Source organism: Leptonotus elevatus, chromosome 10 (genome assembly GCF_054856555.1).
Source record: "Leptonotus elevatus isolate MCC_2025b chromosome 10, RoL_Lele_1.0, whole genome shotgun sequence".
In the NCBI taxonomy this organism is placed as follows: domain Eukaryota; kingdom Metazoa; phylum Chordata; class Actinopteri; order Syngnathiformes; family Syngnathidae; genus Leptonotus; species Leptonotus elevatus.
Window position 1 is genome coordinate 22,654,702 of NC_141248.1, and position 23,387 is coordinate 22,678,088.

Consider the following 23,387-nt stretch of genomic DNA (forward strand, 5'->3'; position numbering starts at 1 on the left):
CCGGAAAAAAGGACGTTTGAAAGTGTGACACACCAATGTGACGTCATCTAGCAGCAGCCAATAGAAAAACACCTCAGATGACGTCGCTCCTAGGCGACAATTTTGCATGCTCTACTCAAATGGCTTGGCTTGCCTGCTTTTTCATTTAACTTAGCCGAAATGCAACACTAGAGAAGAAATTAGTTACTTTTTTCATTTTACCATGGTGTTGATTAAATATTGCTTTAAATTTTTTTTATACTGAAATCATCTAAAACAAAAAGGCAACACAATGTCAAAAAGGTTCTTTATTTATTTTTTTTCTTCGAAAGATACGATTAACGTGTTCAGACACACACAGAAGAAAAAAAAAACCCAATCACAAGTGATTTAGAGACTGGTCATTCGCTCCAAGATGAAACTAAAGCAGTATAAACAGCCTTCAGTGAATTTTTCTCAGATTGTTGTTTCATCACTAAAGTTTATATTTCCGGAATATCAGGGCAGCGCAAATGTGTTCCACAAAATTTCCCATGGCATTGGAAGTATACATGAAAAGCAGTCGTTTACAAATATGTTATAATGTAGTAAGATGAAATTAAATTACCCCAAGTATAAACAACAGAAGACAATAAGTACATGCGTATATGTACAAGTTATAGTGTTCCATTCAACGGAATGGATTGTGTTTACAACAAAGTCTCGATGTCGGGGTGGGAATTAATTCTGCTGCAGCCTTGACTGATACCAGCATGTTTAGTTTTAGGTGAGGACTTTTAAGTCCTCAACAGTCAATCAGAATGTAGCTGTAGCTAGCTCAACGGGGAGATGCGATGACACCAACGCTTTCATACCGCTACCTAGCGCAACAACATCCATTCAAAACCGCTGCTTGACCCATTGATGGGCAAAGGTGGCAAATTCAGGTCCAGAAAGTAAAAACCCTGCCACAGTTTTGCTTCAGTCCCAGGTGCTAGCTAGCATCAGGACCGAAAGCCAAACTGTGGCAGGGTTTTAACTTTCAGGTGCTGGATAGCTAGCTCCCATGGTGCTCGCTAACCTTCTAGGAAGCTAGCTAGCTAGCTAGCTAGCTAGCTAGCATCAGGGCCTAAAGCCAAACTGTGGCAGGGTTTTAACTTTCAGGTGCTGGGTAGCTAGCTCCCATGGTGCTTGCTAACCTTCTAGGAAGCTAGCTAGCTAGCTAGCTAGCATCAGGGCCTAAAGCCAAACCGTGGCAGGGTTTTAACTTTCAGGTGCTGGGTAGCTAGCTCCCATGGTGCTCGCTAACCTTCTAGGAAGCTAGCTAGCTAGCATCAGGGCCTAAAGCCAAACTGTGGCAGGGTTTTGACCTGGATTTGCCACCTCAGTTGACAGGTCATATTGGTATACATACTCGTACTGGGGGGTGGGAAAAAAAAGTTTTTGGACGAAGGAGGTGTGGGACAATATCAGCGACATCTGCAGAGGTGAATCAGTCCTTGCCCACCCAAAGTAATTAAGGTTACAGGCAAGGACGTCAAGAACAGTTCGGGCACAGGCAAACGTCACAAGAGCGACGTGCATACCCTTTGCTCCTCACAGAAGAACACAAATAAAGTCCCGCAGGTTTTCAGCAGAGTAACCCCGCTGTTCAGCAGAATGCCCTCATGTCAATTTAGCTCGGCAAAGCAAAATTGAGCATCTTCAGATGCTGGCCGCATTGCGCAATTTGTTCCTGAGAAATAACTGTCCAGTCAAGTGAAGCGCTGGAGGTTGAAGGTTGCGGTTTCTTTGGGAGCTAAGAGAAGACGGCTTCGGTGGACTCGATGAGAGCATTCTGCTAAACGAGCAGGGTTTAACCTCAGCAGCCGGCCTGGGCGATGTCACCTCCTGAACTTTTGGTCACGTTCAGAGTGGTGAAGACCTGCGGGCGAGGAAGGGAAGGAAGAAAAAAATGACTCAAGACAATGTCGGTCATGCTCACATCACACATATGTGCAATATCTCACGTCTTTCAAAAAGCAGAAAATAGTATATACACAATTACCATTTAAAAGGAATACTTGACTCACTGAGCCATTTTCCAATTATATACTTTTTGACAATAATATGTTCTATGCAACCCCACGAAGTCGAAATATGGTATTCTAGTTAATATTGCGTCAAGCAGCATATCCATTTCAGGGGGCGGACCATTTTGCCACTTGCTGTCGACTGAAGGTGACATCACAGTTGCTCAGGTAACAACCAATCGCAGCTCAGCTTCAGAAAACAGGCGAGCTGTGATTGGTCGCTGCCTGAGCCCCAACTGTGAGGTCACCTTTGCTGCAATAACTCATAATATTAATCAGAATGTCATGTTGAGACTAATGAGGTCATATATAATTGTCAAGAAATGTTGACTTCCACTTTAATGGTAATTATTACTGAAAAAGTAAGTTTTTGAAATCATGTCACATTCGGATCAAAGCATTGTTTTTCCCGTCAGTATTCTTGACTTAATGGATGGTCGCTGTCGTGTTCGAAATGTTGCAATCTTGCCAAGCTTGAAATCATTTCCTGTTTAGCAAGTTAACCACAATGGGCAGCGAGCTAAAGACGCCGAGATTGAACATCTTGAATATTAAAAAAACGTGAGCCGCGTCTTTACCTCAGCGCAAGTTGGGTGGATGCCGATGGTTCCGTCCAGCTGCTCTTTGGTCGCGCCGCATTTCATGGCCACACCGAAGCCTTGAGTTACCTCACCTGCATTGGGACCCAGGTAGTGGAAGCCAATCACTCTTTCCTATTGTGAGAAAACAAATAAACTCAATGGAAACAAGTTCTGTTGCAAGCTAACTTTCCTCTCTAACGGTCCAAACATTACCACTTATTTTCATCTTATTTTGCGATTCTGGACATACTTCAAAATGATGCCTAGAGAAAACAAAATTACCCTGCAAAAAGACTGCATGCAGCCCAGTTCAAACCTACATAGTTCATTGAACTCCAATTGTTTGGGTAGCCCTAAATGCTACATGTGTAGTCATTGTGTGTGTGTGTGTGGGGGGGGTAAAGTAATGATTGGCCAGTTAACCAAGACTGAACTAATATAAATCAATCAAAGTAATTACTGCTACTAAATAAATAAATACAAAAAAAATATAATCTTACATTATCCAACTTATTGCAGATGATCTTGGCATAGCATTTGTTGTTGTCCCTGCCAGGCACCGTAAACTCCAAAGGCCAGAAGAGGCTGTGAAATACCTGAATACAAGGACCCAAATCCATCAAGCAAATATTAAACAGGCAAACAAATAAAATAACTGGTTTGAATGCGTCACCTCGAGGTTGTCCTGCCCGTACAACTCTGTGGCTCGCTCCTCAGACAAACCGCAGGAGCCATATTCCAGCGGCGTGAAGACCGTGGTGGGAACGTTGACGTAGTCACACTACAGAGACGGTTCAAGTCAGATTTGGAACGGCTTGTGATGGCTCAAAAGAAGGTTCCGCTCTTCAATTTGTTTTTAAATCAAACTTTACTTATTTTTTAATGGCCGTGTACCTTGAGTGTTGAACCGCCATAAAGACGTCGCGCCAGCAACTTTCCGGCCTGGATGGCAACAGGAGTGAGCTCCCACTTGCCTTCCAAGATGTCGCCGATGGCGTGAATGTGGGGCACGTTTGTTTGTTCGTCGTCATTGACAGGAATTTTACCGTTCCTGGAAAGAAGAATAGGAAGACATTTAATTTCAATAGAATAACTCAACAATGCAGTGCAGAAGATCCGTCTTGTGGCCGAACTCCGCAAGCCTTGTGATCGTTTCGCAGCTTCATCTAAATACAGAATTTCTGCGGTCACAAGACTAAAAGCATGACTCAAAACTCTCTTTTAGGATTGCCGTATGTGATCTTAATCCTCGCTGACACCCCCCCCCCCCCCTTTTGCCTGAAAAAGCCAGCCATTCCAAAATGCAAGCAAAGAAAATAGTCACAATGACACGTTAACATTCGGCAAAACGATGTATAAACACATTTTCCGATCAAATTCTCCTGTTAAGTTATAATGAAACAACTGGGGGGAAAAAAAAGAAAAGTCATTTAAGGTCAACCTACTGGTATGTTAAATCGCCACAATAAGACCACATATTCAAATCAGAGGGTGTGTGGACTTGATTGCTTTTAAAAAAATGAATTCCGCGGCAAACAAAAAAACAGACGTGTCGTAACAGGCTTGGAAACATGAATATTTTTCCGTACAAGTTTATATTTTCTAGAATTTTCTCAAATCAAATTCCACGCTCTAAAAACAGTTGGGTCAAATGTAACCCAATTATAGATAAAAAAAAAGAAAAAAGGACAGATCCACTTTATGGGTCAATTTGACCCAACTTTCAGTCAAGAATTGTGTCTCTCAGCGAAAAACAACTCATGAATATTTGTCAGATCCTTTAATTGGTTCAAAAAAATTGGGTCATTTTGTATAAAACAACCCAGAAAAATGGCTCAAACTGACCCATAAAGTGGATCGGCCCTTTTTGGATCCATATTTAGGTTACTTAAGACCCAACTGAGTGTATACTTTTCCATACTTGCGTAGGAGCCCTATGCGAATAGTACTAACCCTAATAACAGCTCTGTGTTTAATTTTATTATTATTATTTTTAATTATGATCGGCCATCAGTTGCCAAATTTAGCCGACACATTGAACTTGTCTGCATCTTTGGCCTTGCTGTTCTAACATAATGTAGCCTTTTTACTCTAAAGAAGAAAGCAACCCCCCCCCCCCCCCCCACACTGCAGCGAGTCATGTGACAGTGATAAGTGCTGACTCACCCTGACTGTCATGCATCTTAAAGGCACAGGTCACAAAATTGCTACAATGCCAACTGGGGAAAAAAACCTGACAAGTCAAACTTACTTTGGGTTAACTTTGACCCCTATCTTGTCCAGGCCGATCTTGTCAGTGCATGCGTCTCGACCCACCGCAATCAATACCTGTGGAACACAGAATACTTGTTAAGCTTGATGGGAAAAACTGCAGGTGTGAATTTGTGTACACAGTCAACAACTAATGGAATTATGAACAAAACAATTACATGTTGTCTTAGTAAGCCGGTAAAACAGGTACAGTCAAGAAAAGAAAAAGGCATGCTATTTAATATCCAAACATCTTCATTCCATTTTTATTATTATTTTTTTAATCAGAGCAAGACTGACTTACAGTGTTGTATTCTCCCTCGATGACATCATCACTCTGTGTGGATTTAGCCGTCACTTTCAGCCTGCCAGGAGTGCCTGCTTCCAACTGCTCGATCTGACAAACACAAAAAAGGAGGAAACACGGTGGTCAATTTTAAGTATTACACCCCGCTGCCGTTATATCGACGTTGCTAAAAATGCTAATAAATAGCCCTGCTTACTTTTACAGGCACATATTGCCGGATGAACTTGACGCCATGTTCCTCCATGTGCTCACCGGCACGGTCCGCCATTTCCTGGTCAAAGCCCCTCAGCAGGATAGAACGCACCATGACGGTGACGTCGAGACCCAGGCCGGCCAGGAAGCCGCCACATTCCAAAGCGACGTAAGATGCGCCGATCACCAGGGTCTTGCCAGGGCAGTATGGCAAGGAGAAGAGGTCATCGCTGGGGGACAACAGATAAAAATGTAAAAAAAAAACAAAAAAAAAAAGTTTATCAGAAAAGTCAGCAGTGAATTGCGCTGTCGCTTGAACACAAAGAGGCTGTCGAGATGGCCAAACTGGATGTCTATGTTTTTATACAAACAAACAGTTTTTTAGTTTATTTTTCTTTCAAATATCAGTCCTTGAACATAAAATAACATTCTGGGACTCCTACCAAGGAGAGGAGAGCATGCAAACAAACACCTCAAACACACATTTGAACCATTACAGTATCTACCAATTTTGAGACGGGATTTTTCACCACCATTTTCAATTATTTGGTTGGCTCATTAAACTTTTTTTTTTTTTTTTTTTTTGCGTTACAATCGACATTTTGCTCTGCGTCTCTTCTCGGAGGCTGCTTGAACACAACCTTCAACAAAGTGAGAGAAAGACGGGCCAATAACAGAGCGCCCCCACCAGTTGCAACACATCTTTAGTTGGGAAACGAAGGTGACGTAATCCAGCATCCTTGAAATGTGTTACATCTTGCGTGGAGAACAAATTGAACACAGCAAGTAATTGTGAAAATCAGAGGGGTTGTTATTTTGACTTGGGTTTTTAAGGTCACGCAATCATCTTTGGTATGAGGAACTGTTGAGACTAAATAAACAGCCAGAGACTGTCTGCCAAAATAGCAACAAGCAAAATATGATAATTTGTTTTGACAACATTGTTGACAGTTGGGATGTCGTGAGAACAAGCCACCTGGAAATTTCATCTCGCATAGATCAACTACTTGAATGGGTCATTTTGCCACAGTGTCCAAAGTAACAAAGATGGAATTGAAGGATCACCTTGTGATGCAGTACTCCTTGTCTCCAGGTATACCCAGGTAACGGGGTCGCTCACCTGTGGCCAAGACAAACTTATCTGCTGTGTAAAATGTCTCCTTCCCTCGTTTGTTTAATGCCTGTATGAGAAAGACATAAAATAGCTGTTAGACGGCTGTCAATAATAGGCTGATTGCGCAACATGTGCTTTTGATGGGCACGATGGTGAAAGGCATGTGAGGCAACTTTTGTTTCTAAAACACCAAAGATTAAAAATTTAATAAATGGCCATGTTAACAGCCCTTAATTACTTTTACATGAACTCATTCACTCCCAGCCATTTTGACTGAAGCAACCCCCCTTTGCTCCCGGCTGTTTTACTAGATTTTGACCGATTTTGCAAGGCCCACAGATTATTCTGTTCTATTACTATAAAAACATGGAACCTACCAAAAGAAAGATTAGAGTCTCTTCTTTCATCGGGAAAAAAAAAAGTTTATTTCTATCAATTTCCGTTTTGCAGCAATTCGCATTAGAATATAGCTAAGTTTCATCATTATTCACAAATCTGTTTAAAACACTGGGATGAAGAGCTTTTTGCAACATGGCCCTGGTTGATCTCTTATACTCTGCTGCCACCTGCTGGCCGTTTTTGTTATAACTACCATTGCTTCAAGCCATCTCTTCAGTTAAGAGGCTGCATCGACGCCTTCTGTATCCTCTAGCATTAAAAAAAAAAATGTTTTTGGGACCATGGTAATTGGTAATATTTAAAATAGAACATATTTATATGTTTTTGGGAGCAAATGAGTTAAATGCCATAAATCACAAGATAATTCCAAGAACAGCTTCCAGCACGTTTTTGCACAATTTCACACAGTAAAATTAATGTTTCATTCTTGATGCTCGACGATAAACGTGTTACCTTGATCTTGTGAGGCTCGACAAATTCTGCGTAGGCGTTGACATAGTTGACATTCTTGTCCTTCAGTGCCACCCTGTAGCTCCAGTTGAGTGAGCCAATGTAGTCGTTCACTGCCGTCTTCATCGTCTCCCAGTTGTGCTTGACTGACCGCAAGACGCTAATCATTAGTAAAAGAGCACCAACTCCGACCCGATTTTTACTACTGCAGGTTAGTTGGTGCTTTTGCCGTTCATCAGTTTTTCTGTCAATGAAATGAACCGCTTACCAGTTTGATCAAATTCCCAGCCAAACTTGCGCGCGTCTTGCATGGCGGTACCCAGCAAGGCAGTCTGGTGCATCAGTTTCTTGGGAATGCAGCCGACATTCACGCATGTTCCACCGAGACCTGATTGATTACAACAGTAAGATGCCACATTCAAGTACAGCACTTTGTATGCAGCCATGATTGTTTTTAAAGAGCACAAAAATGCTTGGACACACTTAACCCAGTCTTATCCGAAACACATATGTAAGAGTCCATTTGAGATAGGGCTTCGACAATTACAAAAATCAGCATAATTGTAAATAAAATAATTAATAATAATTTTTGAGTTGTTTAAATGTATACATTTCCTCCTTTTTTTTTAAAATATAAAATAAATAATTTAATACATTGAATTTCATCCAAAAGGAACTTGTATAGTTAGTGTTTCAAAATAATTTTATTTGTCTTCATATTTTTTACGTACGTAAAACGTTTACATTTTCTTGTTTTGTACCAAAATAATAAATGATTGTCCTAATCTTGATTTCAATTATTACCAAAATAATCATGGTTAATATTCTCTTCACAATTGAGCAGCCTTCATTTTTTAGATTTTTTTATTTGTTGCGGAAGAATATGATGAGTTTTCAACACTACAGTTTGGCTTAATGAGGAGCAGGGGAATACACATGCAATATATTATATTATAATATTGTCCAAAGGCATGGAATAGTGGCTGCTATTACAAAAAGCTAAACACAAATATTGCCTCAATTTTTTATTTCTGGACATGTATTTGCTCTCTGTCTCAACATTTTTCCCACACACATATGAGCCAAGAAGATATTTTTGAAAAAAATAATAATAATTCTTACCCCAAGTGGTTCCTTTTGGCGTGGGCACAACAAAGTCCAAAACCATAACTTTTTTCCCGAAGGCCGCAGCTTCCTTAAATTGACAAATGAAAAATGTTTATTTAAGGATTACATTGGTAGCCACTCTGAGCCAATCAGACAACTGAGCAATAAATCTGTTATTGAAAAGGTTACATCCCGGTCACTGTGTTGCCGGGCATCTCACCTTTGAACAGGACAGTCCTCCAGATCCTCCTCCAATGACAATAAGGTCATAGTCATACGCTTCACTTTGTCCATTGAGGAGTTGATGCAGGCTGCCATCTTTATGGGCCTAATAATAAACACGTAAGCACACATTAGGAGTAATTTACACAACCACTTCATCCTTTATAATTATAGTTAAGTACCCAGTGTGGTATCTTCTTAATATACTGGAAGCCAATTGAATCCGTCTGTTTGGGTTGTTTGTTCATTATGATCATGTTTATTTAAATCTTGGTTTTTTTGTAACGACCAATCGTTCTGGACCTCTCACATTTTTGATCATTTAGATTTGCACCTTCAAATCTAATCTTTGAGAACAAACACCTCAAGTGCCTGCTCTATCCAGTCATTGTTAATAAAAAGGCAGCCAAACAACCCCCCCGCCCGCCCCTCCCCCCAAAAGAATAAACTAAGGTGAATTAAGAATACACTGTACAAGCTGCTTTGTCATGATTACTGTAACGTTTTAAACAGGCCTTGCTGTTAATTCCGACAACGTCGTCACGATTTCTACAGCAAAATGAGTGCAGCAATTAATTGGGGGTGAAGACGACTTGTAATGCAGTTGAGAAAAGCCCTCGCTCATCATCCATTATTAGCGGTTCATAAAGGGCTCGCCATTATATTGTAGCTGTGTGTAAACAAATCAATTAAGCCATTTTAGATGAACACGATTTTGTCAAGTGACAAGAAGAAACCATTACAAATGCGTTACCTGCATTGTCTTGTCACAGCCACCAACATGCGTTTTGTTGATAAAAACATTAGGGACGGTTTTTTGTCCAGTCATCTCAAGTAGCATCTCCAGATAATTGGTTCCATCCTCTAGAACGAGTGTATAAACAATATTATGCAAAAACAAGTACACGGTCTGAACTGCCACAGTGAAAATGTGTCTATTAAACAGTTAAAAATTACTTAGCATTAAAAAATGATATAGAGAAAATTAAGACATATGTGAAATGGATATTTTGCCACCTAGTGCCATTTTGCCATGATTTGCGTGAATTAAAACTAATAATTCTGCACCAGTAAATGTGTTCTAGTTTGTGGAATGCTGGTTAGAATGATCACAAAGCGCAAAGTCTTTGGTTCCAATCCCACTCTCTAAACATTTTTTTTAAACTACAATTTCTTGCAGCCGCTTTATTTCACATTTTTAATTTATGAGTTATTAATTTTGCACATTTAAGGACACAGAACGTGTGATTGCTGCATTTGAAAAGATGCAAAGTGTGTACTACTGGCTGATAAACCTGCTTTAAGGGTTGGATAGGGTTAGGCTGGTAAAGCCTATTTTTCGGTGGCAAAACAAAAATGGAAACTTAGTGAAAAGACACAGGACAGGGTGAAGCATGCCCCGTGCACGACTCCCGATTGACCAATCAGAGAAGCTCATGGCAAAATATCAACTTGATATATATATATATATATTTTTTTTTTGCATTATTGTATGCAAGAGGTGATAAAAGGAGTTTGGTTGTTTGGTGAAGAAATGAGGCGTCACCATGTTTACAAGCATGATATAATTCAATTTTAGTCGATATTTTGATCATGTTATTATCGGTGTTTCTCATTGATCAGTCTTGTGTACTTGCCGGTAGTTTATCACGCTTGAAAATGCTAATTAGCCGCAAATATAAAACGCCTTTTGACACATTATGCTCGTCGTCTCTTATATTGCAGCAAGGCTTGCGGCAGCCGTGCTAAAGATGCTGAGTCATTGTAGGGATTTCTATGAGGAAATAGAGCTTACCCATGAGATCCAGCTCCACCACATTGCACTCCACTTTGAGTTCCTTGAACAATTTTTTTACCTACACAAAAAAACACACACACAGGATTACAAACACATTCAGTTTAAATTAATACAATCTCACCATCGTATTAATGCCATAAAACACAAGACGATCCTAAATCAACGACGGTGCAAGCTAACTCGCGATGTGGACGTTTCCATTACAGAAAGATTTGAATTGACTATTATGCGCGCAGAAACTTAAGACATTAATTTCACATACTCTATTATTTCCCCCAAATGAGATGTGCGACTTGTAATGCATTAATCTTGCAACAAACATAAGTTAGTTACATTTACGAAGCATGTGCATCCAGAGACTAGACGAAGCCCGTTTACTTTGCAAGTCGCGACACGCCATAAAGTTGACAAACAAAGCTAAAGATGAAAATAAATCTCCTACCGTCACACAATACGGACAAATACTTTTGCTGAAGACCACCACTTGGTTGGAGTCGATAAGCGATTGGATCCGAGTTTTAAGTTCATTCTTCCCGCTTTCATTCTCGATGGGAGGCATTTTCAAGGTGAAACGTTTCCGCCCAAGCCTTCAAAAGACGGCCTGTTCGCACGAAGGGAAAAGTATAAGAAAAATGTAGCTTTTTCTTTTGCGTTTCTTTGAAGGGCTTCACGGACAAAACAACCGGACCGCTGGCTCTCCTTCGCGTCTGCAACCAACAGCCCGAACCGCGCCTGAATACGCCGAGGTTACTCCCCACTGTTTTATAGCCATGTATAAGGATGTACTCGATTTGTGGCACTGTGTTCGCCGTCTAGCACGAAATACATTCGTCAAGAACTATTCCGCCCACATGGCTAATCCAAAGATATAAAACCAGCGCATCCAACAAAACGTCACCGGGTTGCCTAGTAACATGCCATAAAAGCGCGACGACATTACATTTCCTGTAAATTTGCGCATTAAATAAACGTGGAATGTGATTTACGTGCACGCATGTCATAAAAATAACATTTGGAGGAAATTGAAATTACATTTAAAGAAACTGAAAGCAAAAGCACCCGTCAATAGTTAGTAAGTCAATAGTTGGTATCTGGCGCCGTCTGTTGGCCAGAATACTCAATGACAAATGACAGGTTGTGTTGTAAAGGCAAAATTAAGTTGGTGTAACTGTACTCAACTCAAATTTATTTATATATTTAAAAAATGATTGTCAAAAATGTATCATTAAATGAAAAATAAAAATAAAAACGAAATTTATGGTGTTAAGTGATATGCACCTCAACTATGATATAAAACTTAATTTGAATGGTATTGAGATTTAGCAAGTTACTGAATCAAAGTTTTTGGGAGTAATTATTGATCATAAATTGCGTTGGAAGCCACAGATAGAAGAACATTAGCTAAATCAGGGGCTGTTCTTCATAAATAAGAAAGGTCTTCATATACTGTATTGCACTTATCTCTTGTGTTGCCTCACATGCCATATTGTGCTGAAGTTTGGGGAAATGTATATAAAACAAATATGGACCCAATTGTTAAATTACAGAAAAAAAGAGCTTAGAATAATGAATAAGGGTGGCTACAGAGAAACGTCAACTAATCAATTATTGATAGGATCTGGTATTTATAAATTTATGGATATCGTGTATTTGAAGACACTGGAAATGTTTTTTTTTTTGTGTGTGTGTGTGTGTAGTGAACAATAGCCAACCTGTTTGTATTCCTTTTTCGGTTATTAATTGTTTGTTTGAAAGGATGTTTGTGTTTTCTTTTCTGTGTTATGTATGGAGTTGAAATAAACTAATCGTTCATAAATAATAATAATAATGATAATAATAATAATAATAATAACAATAATAATAATAATAATAATAATAATAATAATAATAATAATAATAATAATAATAATAATAATAATAAAGCACCTTAAAACAACCATTGCTGCATACAAAGTGTTGTCCATGGAGAAAGAAAATGTCATAATAACAAAGACACGTAAAATAAAAAAATAAAAAAATAATAAAATCCTGACAATTTGTTGTTGATGGTTATTTTGCAACCCATTTGAGAGCAGCCCGCCCGCTCGCCTGCTGCTCACCTGTCTCATGATCTCGTCACTTAACTGAGTCAACTCCGCCTCATCGGACGGACGCAATCGAACCTGCATGCTTTTCAGGTGAGTGGACGGAAGCCGGGTTTACTATTTGCAACTATGTGAAAAAGCACCGTTGGGACATGCACAGACGCTCCATAATGACGACACGACGTTAGTGATGTCAAGGAATTCACTCAAAGTTGTTTTCCACGTGTGTGTTGGTGTGCATGTGTGTGAGTGTGTGTGTGTGTGCGCGCGCACGCGCGCGCGCGTGTTGAGTCATGTCATTTGCCTTGTTGCTCCACCTCCTTCGCCTCCAGTTAGAAAAGGCAAACGAACGTGTAAGTCTTTCAAAAGGAAGCAGACGAGAGGCGGATTTCAAACCGTTGTAAAGCAAAACCACAAAGCGGACTGACCATGGCCGAGAATAAGATGGGGCCGAACCTGCAGTCCGGTGCTGGATTTCTCGCTAAAAGGGTCCAGAAGTCATTGAGTCGCGCACAGGAGAAGGTGAGCTGTGTGTGTGTGTGTGTGTGTGTCGAATGTCGAAACTTTGAAGTGTTGATGGGAAACGTGGTCCAGGATAAAGTCCACTGTACCTTAAGTTAGTTTTGACAAATGTAACGAGTGGAATTTTTTGCTGTCGTGTCTGGAATGTGCTGTGATCCATTTTCTGCGCGGTTGCTATGTGACCTGTGAATTCAAAATGACGAAAATGACTAGTTCAGCATTCAACATGCCTCGTTTTTCGGATCCCTGTCAGAAACCATCGCAGCGCTGTTCAGTACCACACAACACAAGTCGCCACTTCCTGATTGTGAACTTCCGCTGCTTTCTAAACTCTCTTAACATCTAAGTTTGAGGTTGATTTGTTTGATAGGACAAAGTTGAAGCAAAGTTTTGGTGGATTAGTGTGTGTGCACTGACTTTTGCAGGCCAAATGTTATTTTTAGTGCGTCAGATAAATTGCTTTGATTCATTTTTTTTTAAAGGTGAAGGTCATGTAGAGTAACAAACACCTGCTTGTTGAGGATATTTATTTGAAGATGATGTGGAAAAAGTGTGAGGGCGTATGTTTGAAATGACAAAAAAAATGAAGATGCCGCTTGTCTTGCTGAGCGCCATTAAAATCTATGAATGTGAATTTTGGTACATTTTGCAAATGGATAATAAACGTATAAGGCATGTAAAGACAGACCAAGCTGAAATGTCAACGTTATGATCACGCAGGTCCTCCAAAAACTGGGCAAAACCGTGGAGACCAAGGATGAGCAGTTTGAGGTTTGCTCGCAGAACCTCAACAAACAACAGGTACATATTATTATTATTATTATTATTATTATTATAATAATACTAATAAAAAATGAACAACAACACGTAGGCCCGTTTGGATCGAGTCTATTGTTATTTAATGTGAAACTAAAATAAAAGACAATCTCCTGTCTTTATTCTTTCTACTTCTCATACATGATGTCATTCAGTGATATTTATGCAATCTTGGTAATAAAAGAATGAAACAAAAACATTGCTCCGTTGTCCTTCTCTCTCTCTCCGCAAAGTCATTACTCTTAACAACAAAGTAACTATTCAAGAGTAGATTTTTATTCTTTAGTTGCAGGTCTTGCTGCCAAAGTAATGGATATTTTTTTGGGGGGTGGGGGGGGGGGGATTAAGTTCCTGAAAGCACTTTCACTTGAAAAATGCAAGGCTAGTGCATTTTAAAAGTACGACTTTCCATTGAGCAACGGGAAGGATGTTGAATGCCAACATGTGACAACGATTTTCACTTCAATATTTATTATCACGGTGTTGTAGTTTAGTTTAGTTTCATTGAAGTATAAATTTTTTTTGGGGGGGGGGGGGCACAAATAAATGTTGATCTGGTGAGACGTCAGTTATGTTGTGGAGCAGCCATTTAATTGACTGTTACCACAAAGTATTCTACGTGCATTATGCTATACAGACCACCAAAAAGAACGTTTAAAGGTTCAGACATTTTTGACCCATCTGGATTGTTTTCTATTTTTAGCAAGAGGCAAAATGGCCGACCCCCTGAGCTGCTTCATTCATATTCTGCAAACGGAATGCTGTGTTTAGACTGTATTGCATAGAACAGACTATCGTAAACAATTAGTTTTTGACTTGACTGCCCCTTTTAGTCGATTTTGAGTTCGGACATTTTGTAATACAGTATTCGTCTCGCTGAACGTGTTTTCTTTTTTTTTCTTGAAGCTGAAGAAAATGCCACTATTTTAGGCAGTAGTGTCTTCGCTCATATCCCGCAACTCGTGATGACTTTTTTTGTCCTTCCTTTTCACACAGATTGATGGAAGCAGGTTGCTTAAAGATGTCAAGGCCTACTATGGTGCAGTGAAAGGCAAGTTTCCAAAGTATTATTATGTTAACAGACACAATTCTTTCAACAAACTGACACACACACACACACACACACACACACAGGAAGATGGACGAGTGCGTAAATGGGAAGTAAACTTATACTCGTCTTGGTGCCCGCAGTCTATTTTGCAATGATGTCTGCGTTGCTTCAAAGAAAAGTGAAAACAAAGTTCAGTGCTTGTGATATTGTGTTTAAGAAAGGCTTGCATTGTTAGCTATTATTATTATTTGAGCTACAATCAGGAAGCAAGTGTTGATTTGACCTTCTCAGTGTGGGTGTGACAGTCTCGCCTCAAACCTTGAAAACAATGCCACATTAAAGTGCTGCTGATGCAAAACGGCAACGTGACGTTATATATTTATTCCCACCCGATAATTCCCATTTCCACAGCCGTACACGAGACATCCAAGCGGCTGTCTCAGACTTTGCGAGATGTCTACGAATCGGACTGGAATGGAGTGGAGGACCTTGCTGTCATCATAGAAGTATTTTTATCATTATATTTCTTGATTTCAATGAAAATGAAAATATGTTGCTTTTAACTAAATTAATAAAAATAAAAAAAGATTATTAAAAATTAGGGGCGACAAGCGATTACATTTTTAAACTAATTAATCGCATGACTTCACTAGTTAACTCATGATTAATCACAAATTTTATATCTGTTCTAAATGTACAATAAAACAATTCTAGGTTTTCATACTCTTGTCAACAAAAGTGGATTTTTTTTAAACTAATAGAAATAGTTTAAATGATTTTTTTGACGTTTATAGCCGTCAATGGCAATGAATGAATAAAAAAGAAAAGAAAAAAACATTAAAAATTAGGGGCGACAAGCGATTACATTTTTAAACTAATTAATCGCATGACTTCACTAGTTAACTCATGATTAATCACAAATTTTATATCTGTTCTAAATGTACAATAAATAAATTCTAGGTTTTCATACTCTTGTCAACAAAAGTGGATTTTTTTTTAAACTAATAGAAATAGTTTAAATGATTTTTTGACGTTTATAGCCGTCAATGGCAATGAATGAATAAAAAAGAAAAGAAAACAACATAAAAAATTTGGGGTGCCAGGCGATTAAAATTTGTAATCATAATTAATCACATGCCTTCACTAGTTAACTCACAATTAATCACACATTTTATATTTGTTCTAAATGTACCCCAAATTTTTTTTCAAGATCTTCATACTCTTAACAAAAGTAGGAAAAAAAAGTGAAAGTAATAGAAATAGTTCAAATGAATTTTTGACGTCTATACTTGTCAATGGCAGTGAATGAGTTAATATATCAGCAAGTTTTTGCGATGTGGGATTTATCAGCAAATGTGTTTCCCGTGTACTTTCAGCTGTTTTGTGTTCTGACCTTGAGCACCGATACTGAATAATTGATTTCATTCAGTCGTGCAGCCTTGAAACAAATATATCTTTGAACTAATTTAGCAGCATTCTTATCTTTGTCCAGCAATTATTCTCTGAAATAATTGTGTTTAAACTAGGAGTGTCAAAATGAGTGTGTTAATTTTGAGTTAACTTAAAGTTCCTTTAATGCCACAAACATGTTTTAGCACGCGATTAATGACCGCCCCTTACTTGGAAAGCCTGTACCGGGGGAATTCCAGTCGCAACACGCACACACATCCACGTCAAAATTGTATTTCATTATTGTAAGAATAATGTATATATTTGTGGAGATTGGGTTTAAGTTGTATTTTACAATAAAAAAAAAAGAAAATAATTTCACAAGTTACTCCATCTAGTGGCATAAAATTGACCTCAAAACAAATCAAAATCATAGTCTTCTTTTACAGTACAATACATCATTTTAATTTAAACTCAATTTTATGAAATATTATAAAAATTACCGTATCAATGGCTAAAAGATGCAGCCATATTTCTATTAGTTAATTTTTTTCCCATTTTTATGTTAACTAGAGTATGAAATTTAGAAAAAAATATATTTTATTGTACATTTAGAACAGATATAAGATTTGCGATTAATCGTGAGTTCACTATAGATATAAGATTTGCGATTAATCGTGAGTTCACTATAGATATAAGATTTGCGATTAATCGTGAGTTAACTATAGATATAAGATTTGCGATTAATCGTGAGTTAACTTTAGAAGTCATGCGATTAATTATGATTACAAATTGTAATTGCCTGACACCTAGTTTAAACCAATTTACAGTGTATGGTCTAACTGAATTCCAACAAATCTTTCATGTTTTAGAGTGAAGATTTACTGTGGAACGACTATGAGGAGAAAATGAATGACCAGATTGTGCGCACCATGGAAAACTATACGAGCCAGTTTCCAGAAGTCAAGGTATCCTGCTTTTTTTTATTTATTTTTTTGCTTTGGTTTTGTCTGTGTTTATCAAACGGATTTCAGATACAAAATGTTTGGTTTGACACTACAAAATGGCTTTAATCTGCCGTGACAGTTTGGAGCGTTTACTTGCGTGTTTCAGGAACGAGTCGCTAAGCGCGGTCGAAAGCTGGTGGACTACGATTCAGCACGTCACCACCTGGAAGCGCTTCAGAGTGCCAAGAAAAAGGATGATGCCAAAATTGTTAAGGTAGCATTTAAGTTCAGGTAACTTTTGGATGACGCTAGCACATCCACTGCGGAATCGATTTTGTTTGAATAGGCAGAGGAGGAGTTCAACAAAGCCCAGAATGTCTTTGAAGAGATCAATCAGGAGCTGAGGGACGATTTGCCTGTTCTTTATCAGAGGTATGATTGCCATTTTGTTTTGTCTTTTCTATTCAGGCAGGTCTTCTACTTTAAGTCTGAAAAATCCAATTTACAGATGGTGTTTCATCAAAGTTTGACAGAGAAGCACAATTGTGAACGTCTCCCAATATTGCGAAAAAGGCGCTCGACTTGCTTTTCTGTTCTCACGGCAGTCATTTTGGTTTCGTAGAAAGATTGGGAATCCCAATACGGCCATCAGAATCGTAAAGACATCGTATTCTTGGATACCATGAGTACGACTAGTCTGTTGAATATTTGAGAGAATGACAATTTAAAAAGAATGATCTCTACGTTAACCTTAACTCATTCACTGCCATTGACGGCTATAGACGTCAAAAATTCATTTGAACTATTTCTATTAGTTTAACATTTTTTTTTTCCACTTTTGTTAACAAGAGTATGAAAACCTAGAAATGTTTTATTGTACATTTGGAACAGGTATAAAATGTGGGATTAATTGTGAGTTAACTACTGAAGTCATGCAATTAATTACGATTAAAGTTTGTAATCGCCTGACACCCCAAATTTTTAATAATCTTTTTTTTTTTGAAATCACATCAGGCGATTGTAATTGTAATTAATCATATGACTTTAATAGTGATGATTAATCACAAATTTTATATCTGTTCTAAATGTACCAAAAAAAATATGTTTTCTAGGTTTTCATACTTTTGTTAACAAAAGTGGGAAAAAAATTATTCTAATAGAAATAGTTAAAATGATTTTTTTTAATGTCTATAGCCGTCAATGGCAGTAAATGAGTTAAAGGGTAAGTTAAGTCAAAATTGTCTTTACAGTAATATGTTCGATGTATATATTGGTTTGTGAAATATAAATGAAGCGGCAAAATCTTGCAAATGTCAACATGACCAAAGTCAGTAAGTGACAAAATGGCTGTCCCCTGAGAAAATAAATTATATTAATAATATAAAAATATTAATCAGAATACCACCAGTACCGTGCTTAGCGTAGTGAGGCATATTAGTCTAAATTGGAAAGCTTTTGATTTGACTTCAACTTTAATAGAAATACATTTTTGATACATCACATATTTTAAGAAACCTGGGAACGGTTTTAGAAGACATATAATGTCTCTTAATTTCATTCTATGCAATGCTTTTCTTCTGTTAAAGAAGAATATAAATGCATTAATGTAAGGTATTGTAACTGATGTCATGAGGATAAGCTGACTTGATAAATGTCTGATTGTTTACAGCCGCATTGGTTGCTACGTGACAGTGTTCCAAAATGCATCAAATCTGAGAGATGTCTTCTATAAAGAAATGAGTGTGGTAAGAAAGACAAAACACGCCGTCTCGCTCAAGTTTTAAAGCATTGAAACATTCAGTGATGTAAGAAAAATATTTCACCTTGTTTTTCAAACATTTACGATGTTATTCATATGCAGCTTAACAGGGATTTGTACAATGTGATGAAGAAACTAGAAGATCAACACTCTGGAAAAGCTTTCATCGTAAAGGGTCTAAACAGGTGATATATTAACTCATTCACTGCCATTGACGGCTATAGACGTCAAAAATTCATTTGAACTATTTCTATTAGTTTAACATTTTTTTCCACTTTTAATAACAAGAGTATAGAACCTAGGATTTTTTAGTTATTTATTTAGAACAGATACAAAATTTGTGATTAATCGTGACTAGTGAAGTCATGCGATTAATTACGAAAAAATTAAATCGCCTGACTTCCCTTATTTTTAAGTCTTTTTTTTTTTTAAATAATTGTAATTTATTTTTTTAAATCTTTTTTTTTTTAAGAAAAGATTATTAAAACTCAGGCGATTTAAAAAAAAAAATTATATATATATATATATATCATAATCGCATGACTTCACTAGTTAACAAATTTTATATCTGTTTCAAATGTACAATATTTTTTTGCTAGGTTTTCATACTCTTGTTAACAAAAGTGGGAAAACATGTTAAACTAAGAGAAATAGTTCAAATAAATTTTTGACGTCTATAGCCGTCGATGGCAAAAAAAAAAAAGTAATCCGAGTCCGAAACTAACAATTCTTTCTTTGCGCAGCGCCACAGTGAAGTCAAAGAAGAGGAAGTCCTTGGTCATCTCCAATCCGATCCCGTGCAACACAGCCTTCCCGACTGATCACATCTCCATCCATTCCTCATCCCAAAATGGGAAAAATGCTTTACCCTCCCCCTCCTCTCCTCCTCCACAAACTCAAAGCAACTCTGGCGAAACGAGTGCAGTACAGGAAAGTGTCATCCCTCCCAAAAGCGGCCTATCCTCAGACTCTGACTTGAGTTCCTGCGGTACCAACACACCCAGGAGGCCGTCGGAGTGCGTCAGTGAGCGTAGCGACAGGAGCCCAAGTGAAAGTCTCGAGGAGGCGGAGGTGGAAGCCGAGCTGGCCACAAATCAGTCCGATGACTCTGGCGTCCCGAAATCGGATGTCGCGAGGCAAGAAACGTCCAGCCCTTCCGATTGCGCAGGTAGTGATGCGCCAGCCGTTCCTGAGCAGGAGGACGATACGAGTGAGGCGCCGTCAGAGGAAGCCAAGAACAAAAGGACGCCAGTTCCAGCCCCTCGGGTATCTTTCCGCTCTGAGAAACCTCCTCTTCTGCCCGCTAAGGAGGAGGAAGGAGAATCTGACAAGGAGACGGCTGGGTCAGAAGATGACTGCGATGACCGCTATCCACCTGGCTTTCTTTACAAGGTAGGCAAACACACTTAAAATTAGGGATAGACCGATGATCAGCGCTGCTATTTGGAATTTTGACAAATATCGGCCTTTTTACAAATCTGAAAGCCGATTAAAGCTGGTATCTCACTGAGCGGGGAAATCTTGCAAACGTAGTGAATTTAGGGTTTTAATCTATGGTCTATTTAAATTTCCACTTTATAAAAAAAAAATTATGCCGACGCTAGGAACTCCCTACACTTTTTACTAAAAAAAATAAAAAAATAATAAAATTAGGAAATTATGTTGAATTCTTGGAAAACTAGTTATAGAAGAAAACTCCAGGAAACTTACTTAGTTTTTGATTAGCTTAATACCTGCTGTTGACCCTGGAAGCTCCCTGCAATTTTTGTTATATTTTTAAACAAATTTGTCAATTTTTTATGTCTAAAATTAAAAGAAAGATTTTTAAAAAATTTGGGGGGGACGCAAATATTTTCTCTTTTACTGCAAATGAATATAGGTTTGAAATATCGGTTAGCGGCTTCCTTGACTACTAATTATTGGTATCCGTATCGGCCTTGAAAAAACCATATCGGTCTACCACTATTTAAAACTCACATTTCTGCAGATATTTATCTTTACATGAGACAACGAAGAAATGACACAGCCGAGCTAAACACCTGGCAACAAAAGCGAGCTCACCCCTAAGTGAAAATACCGACATTGAGCCCAGTTAGTCATTTTTTCTCCCCAAATTACTGAAACCACATCCTGTGGTCTGATGAGACCAAGTAACTCATTGCATAGTGTTGGGTGTGTCATGGTCTGGGGCTACATGAGTGCGGCTGGCATTTTATTTTTTTATTACATTTTATTGAGGGAATAAAGGTTATGGACTGGCCAAGCATGTCTCCAGACCTAAACCCTATAGAACATCTCTTAGGGCCTCCTAAAATGCAAGGTGGATCAGCGCAAGGTCTCAAATATCCGACAGCTCCGTGATGTCGTCGTGTAGAAGTGGAATAGGGTCCCGCTGGCAACCTGAGAAGCTTTTGGGGTTTAGCTATGAACTCATTCACTCCTAGCCATTTTCACTGAAGCAATCCCCTTCACTCCTAGCCATTTTCACTGAAGCAATCCCCTTCACTCCTAGCCATTTTCACTGAAGCAATCCCCTTCACTCCCAGATGTTTTACTGGATTTTGACTGATTTTACAAGGCCCACAGAATATTGTGTTCTGTTGCTATAAAAACATGGAACCTACCAAAAGAAAGATTAGAGTCTGAAGAGAGATTTGTATCAGTTAAATTAGCTAAGTTTCATCATTATTCACAAACCTGATGAAAAGAGCTGGTTGCAACATGGCCCTGGCTGATATCTTATACTCTGCTGCCACCTGCTGGCCGTTTTTGTAATTGCTACATTTGCTTCACCCGTTCTCTGAAGTTCAGAGGCTGCATCAAAGCCTTCTGTATGCTTTAGCATAAAAAAACGTATAAATACGTTTTGGGGAGTGAAGGGAAAACGTATTAAAAACGTATTTACATGTTTGTGGGTTTGGATGAGTTAATGGCTGTACTTTATTACTTTGAGGGGCCAATACATTTAATTTACACTGTGATATAAGATAACACTGACCTCTTTTCGTTGCATTTTAACATGTCATTTCTTCATTGTTGTCCCGTGAAAAAATTATTCCATATCCACAGCAATGTTAGGGGTGTACACACTTTTGTGAGATCATGTAATATTCACCAGTCACCACTACAGTGTGTGCTCATAATTTAACCAGAACAGAGGTTTCAGAAATTCAAAAAAAAAAATCCCTATAGTGTATTTATTTCTTTTTGAGAGGGAGAATCTCAACTCTGGTTAACTAAACAGCGATTTATTGCTTCATTTATTTTTTTGACTGTTTGTGTAATAATAACCGCAATGTATTTGTTAAGGTGGAAGCCTTCCTGAATTGTAACTGATGTGATATGTTTTAACACCAGGGTGTGGCGCTCAAGAGTTACGCAGCGTCTGAAAGTGGCCAGCTGCAATTTGAACAGGGGGAAATAATCTTGGTGTTTGCTGACACCCAGCAGGTTTGTTTCTACGTCTCTTTGTAAAATGTTCACAAAATGTCAAATCCAATACACTGCAACGCTTGTTAACGGTACGATCTCCATTGTCGTTTTATGAATTAGTTTTGGGGGTGCCGTCCCAATTTGAACGGCTGACACGCGTGTTATCTGATTTGCGTCTTGTGTTTATGTATGTGGTTTTGTGTCTGGCAACAGGAAGGTCTGTTGAAAGGAGTCCGGGAGGAGAGCTGGGAACTGCACAGAGATCTGGAAAATCACGCCGGGACTTTCTTAGAAGACCTCATTGAGCCTGTTTAGGCGAATTGACGCAATATTCACTCCCATGAGGAGTTGGTGACTCACGCGCATACACACGCACACACACACTCACTAGTTCACATGCGGAAGGTCCAAATTGTTTTTGGGTGTGGAAGCTGCACAAACAAATCTCAAAAGTCCTTTGCGGATACTCGCATGTTTTGATGTTGCAAGTTGTGGAACAAAATGAACTGAATTTTGCAGAAACATTTGGATAACTGAAGCGAAACTTTTAACCGTGTTTTCAGTATTTTTATTCTTTTCATGAAACGCTGTGAAACTTTTTCTTTTTTTTTATGCAGTTTGTACTATTTGTCAATAAAGGTCAAGTTTAAGAGTTGTTGCTCGTCTGTGTTTAAGATATAAATCATGATGTTATTGTTCAGTATATATATTTTTTTAACATTCTGGAGAAGAATGTTCATGACACAAATGACATATCTGTCAAATTAAAGTGAATGAAAATTTCAACTGTAGTTTATTCCTCTGCTATAGTCATAATTTGATGTGACTTTCATGAAAACAACAGAGAAATTAGGATTACAAATTTGAATTTTGTTGACCAACTTTAATCGGTAACACACGTTTGAATTGAGTCTAAAGTGTAAGTAAATATATTATG

The 23,387-nt window shown here is 38.3% G+C and overlaps 2 protein-coding genes across 2 annotated transcripts; one reads left to right on the forward strand and one right to left on the reverse strand.

Moving 5' to 3' along the window:
- Positions 1 to 269: 269 nt before the first annotated feature.
- txnrd3 (thioredoxin reductase 3) lies at positions 270 to 11,216 on the reverse strand. Its single transcript, XM_086087119.1, has 16 exons — positions 10,893 to 11,216; positions 10,448 to 10,508; positions 9,407 to 9,516; positions 8,651 to 8,758; positions 8,446 to 8,518; positions 7,592 to 7,711; positions 7,327 to 7,469; positions 6,426 to 6,541; positions 5,365 to 5,590; positions 5,166 to 5,258; positions 4,863 to 4,939; positions 3,506 to 3,662; positions 3,285 to 3,392; positions 3,112 to 3,207; positions 2,609 to 2,743; positions 270 to 1,882 (listed from the first exon to the last, which is right to left on the reverse strand). The coding sequence occupies exons 1-16, from the start codon at positions 11,007 to 11,009 to the stop codon at positions 1,814 to 1,816; spliced, it is 1,809 nt and encodes a 602-aa protein (XP_085943245.1). The 5' UTR covers positions 11,010 to 11,216; the 3' UTR covers positions 270 to 1,813.
- Positions 11,217 to 12,816: 1,600 nt separating this feature from the next.
- bin2b (bridging integrator 2b) lies at positions 12,817 to 23,105 on the forward strand. The gene is made up of 12 exons (XM_086085947.1): positions 12,817 to 13,056; positions 13,777 to 13,857; positions 14,869 to 14,923; positions 15,335 to 15,429; positions 17,185 to 17,280; positions 17,426 to 17,533; positions 17,606 to 17,691; positions 18,929 to 19,004; positions 19,121 to 19,203; positions 19,762 to 20,410; positions 22,376 to 22,468; positions 22,664 to 23,105. The coding sequence occupies exons 1-12, from the start codon at positions 12,964 to 12,966 to the stop codon at positions 22,763 to 22,765; spliced, it is 1,617 nt and encodes a 538-aa protein (XP_085942073.1). The 5' UTR covers positions 12,817 to 12,963; the 3' UTR covers positions 22,766 to 23,105.
- Positions 23,106 to 23,387: the final 282 nt, after the last annotated feature.